The following is a 2,564-nucleotide window of genomic DNA, read 5'->3' as shown; positions in this document are numbered from 1 at the left end:
CTCAAGAACAATGGCAATGGGTTTTTGATCCTACTGCACGTACTGGCTTTGTGGGAGCCTAGGCAGTTTGGATGCTCACTTTACTAGACCTGGATGGAGGTGGGGGTTCCTTGGACTTCCCACAGGGCAAGGAACCCTGATTGCTCTTTGGGCTGACAAGGGAGGGAAACTTGATTGGAGGAGGGGGAGACAATTTGGTGTCGGGGAAGAGACAGAAATCTTTAATAAATAAATAAATTTATATAAAAAAAACAAACCTAGGGGGAGGTTCATCACCATCAACGTCTGTTGTTATAAAGACCTTCTTAAAAGAAGTTAATGGAAATAAATGTATTCACAATGCATCATATATGTTTATGAAGCCATCAAAAGTTAAATTTTAGAGAAATTTCACCCCCTAGTAATAGGTGTCATACAAAGAGCAGAAGTCTCAGTATAAACAGAAACATGTCCATTGCCTGTTCACGCCATGAACACGGCTCGACTCAGAGCGGCCTCACATTATGAATGGCTCTGTTGGTGCTCATCATTAAAGCAGAGGTTCAGACTCTTAGAGAGAAGAACTGTCGTTCCTATCCCGTGGTACTTAGCACTACAGACCTGCACAGTCAGATAATCATGTTAATCGTCAGACCCACACTCAGAAATACAGAAATTATGGTGTTTCAGCGGCGTGTTTCCAAACTTCAAATGCCAGTTAAAAAATTTAAGTAGAGTGCAGTTACCAGTAGTCAATAAGGTTTCCCAGAAAAAGTTTGAGGAGGAGAAAGGCTTCCGAGCTAGTAAAGGTGGCACGTTTATTTAAACAGAGCATCTCCCTTCAGTTTTTCATATTTTCTCCCAATCATTGCATTTAGAAGAAAGAGAGGCAAATGAGAATTCAAGGTCAAGGGCAACTCCTGGGTGTCATCTTGTGGGGTGCTCTTCCAGCACTGCTCCTTTGTTACTGCAGTGGAGAGCAGTATCAGTCCTAAGACACTGAAGCCCTTCACAAGGCCCTGACTGCGGAAAGGACACCTAGCAGCGTTTACTGTATTATACTTGGTGCACAAAGAAAGAAGCAGTTTACACAGCTTGTTAGTAAGGATTAGAGCATCAGAGCTTCCGATTGCCACACAGACAGTCAGAAATGAAGCCAACAAGTCATCCATTTGAGACTTGCTCTAGACAAGTTACTCTTCGACAAGTCACATCTGAACTCATCCTACCTGAGGATCCCAGTGTCCATTTCTCATCCTCATCGAAGTGAACATCTCCATAAAATCCAGGCCCAGGTGGGTAGGCATGAGCCAGACTCTGTCCCGGACCGTCAAAAGGGTAAAAGTCTCCATGTTCTGATGGAAAACGAGTTCATGGAAATACTAGTAAGAATTTCTTCTAACCCCTTTCAGTAAGACAGCACAGGGCTGTGTGGGCTGAACGCTGCTGCCTCTCAAAGTCCTCATGTTGACATGTAATCTCCAATGTGATGGGGTCACAAGGCAGCTCCATTAGGAGATGCTCAGGGAGTGGGTGATCCGTGACAGTGAGTGCCCAGGTGATAGGCACTGAGGGAACCTTTTGGGCACTTCTGCTACACAGGTGCTCCCTAAGAACAGGCTCTCACTAAACTGAGTCTGCAGCCCTTCCTTTATTTTGAATTTCTTATTTTCGGGGACTCTAAGCAATATCTTTCTGATGTTTACAAATTTTCCAGTGTGAAGCATTTTGTTTTAAAAGCCTGAACAACTCAAACACCAGATGAGTAACATGAGCAGAACTTTATTACCTCCAGCTGCGAAGGAGATCATGATGTCCGCCTCTCCTTCAGAGAGCCTGGAGAACGTGAGCGGGGTCACCGCCTCCCAGACTTTCAACGCTTTCTCAATGGCAGCATCCACACTCTCTCTCGGTAAATCCGGTGTGTAATTTTCAACCCTGGATGAAAGAAGTGGAAGAAGGAAATGTGTGTTGCTGCGAGGCCTCTGGCAGTGCTAGCATTGTGTGAAAACTTTGGACCCAATTGCCTACCTGTAGGTGAGGTGGGTTTTCCTCCACTTTGGCGAACCTGGAAAGGTAGTGAAGCCACCAACGTCGGGGACGCCACATCTGGGCTTGAGCATCACATCCATCGTGTTGGAGTCCAGCTTCCCTGTCATCTCCAGCCCGAGGAACTTCTGCATTTCTTGGATTTTTTTGACCACAGGACTACTGTCCTTTCTTTTAAACATTTGTTTCTCAATTTTGTCTAAGTTGTAGTACTTTTCTAGATATCGCTAGTGGAATGACAGGTACAGTTTTAAATTATGGCTTTGAATTGTAAACCATTTATAAAAAACCTCAAAATTCATTTTAATTTTTCACAGTTTAGGGAAAGAAAAGTAGGATGTCATATCTAATTTGATTTTTTTCACAAGGATGCCCCATTTTATTATTTTTTGTAATTGAATAAGCTACCAGAGTAAGGAACCTGGCAGAAGTGTATGACTGCATAAATGACTGTATCTAAGTCTTCCCATTTCCATTATTAACATAAATGACTGTATCTAAGTCTTCCCATTTCCATTATTAACATAAATGACTGT

At 43.2% G+C, this 2,564-nt stretch overlaps 1 protein-coding gene across 1 annotated transcript in view; it reads right to left on the bottom strand.

Annotated features, from left to right (window-relative positions):
• Positions 1–2,564, bottom strand: part of Mmp10 (matrix metallopeptidase 10) — an 11,416-nt gene that overhangs the window by 7,788 nt on the left and 1,064 nt on the right. Inside the window, exons 2-4 of the mRNA XM_005346778.2 lie at positions 2,011–2,255; positions 1,769–1,917; positions 1,209–1,334 (exon numbers count right to left, since the gene is read on the bottom strand). Of these exons, the coding sequence (XP_005346835.1) occupies positions 1,209–1,334; positions 1,769–1,917; positions 2,011–2,255 (520 nt within the window). The remainder of the gene's footprint in view (positions 1–1,208; positions 1,335–1,768; positions 1,918–2,010; positions 2,256–2,564) is intronic.

Source organism: Microtus ochrogaster, chromosome 5, assembly GCF_000317375.1.
Source record: "Microtus ochrogaster isolate Prairie Vole_2 chromosome 5, MicOch1.0, whole genome shotgun sequence".
Classification (NCBI taxonomy): Eukaryota; Metazoa; Chordata; class Mammalia; order Rodentia; family Cricetidae; genus Microtus; species Microtus ochrogaster.
Note: the sequence above shows the minus strand (reverse complement) of the source record. Positions and strands in the feature narration are given on the sequence as shown.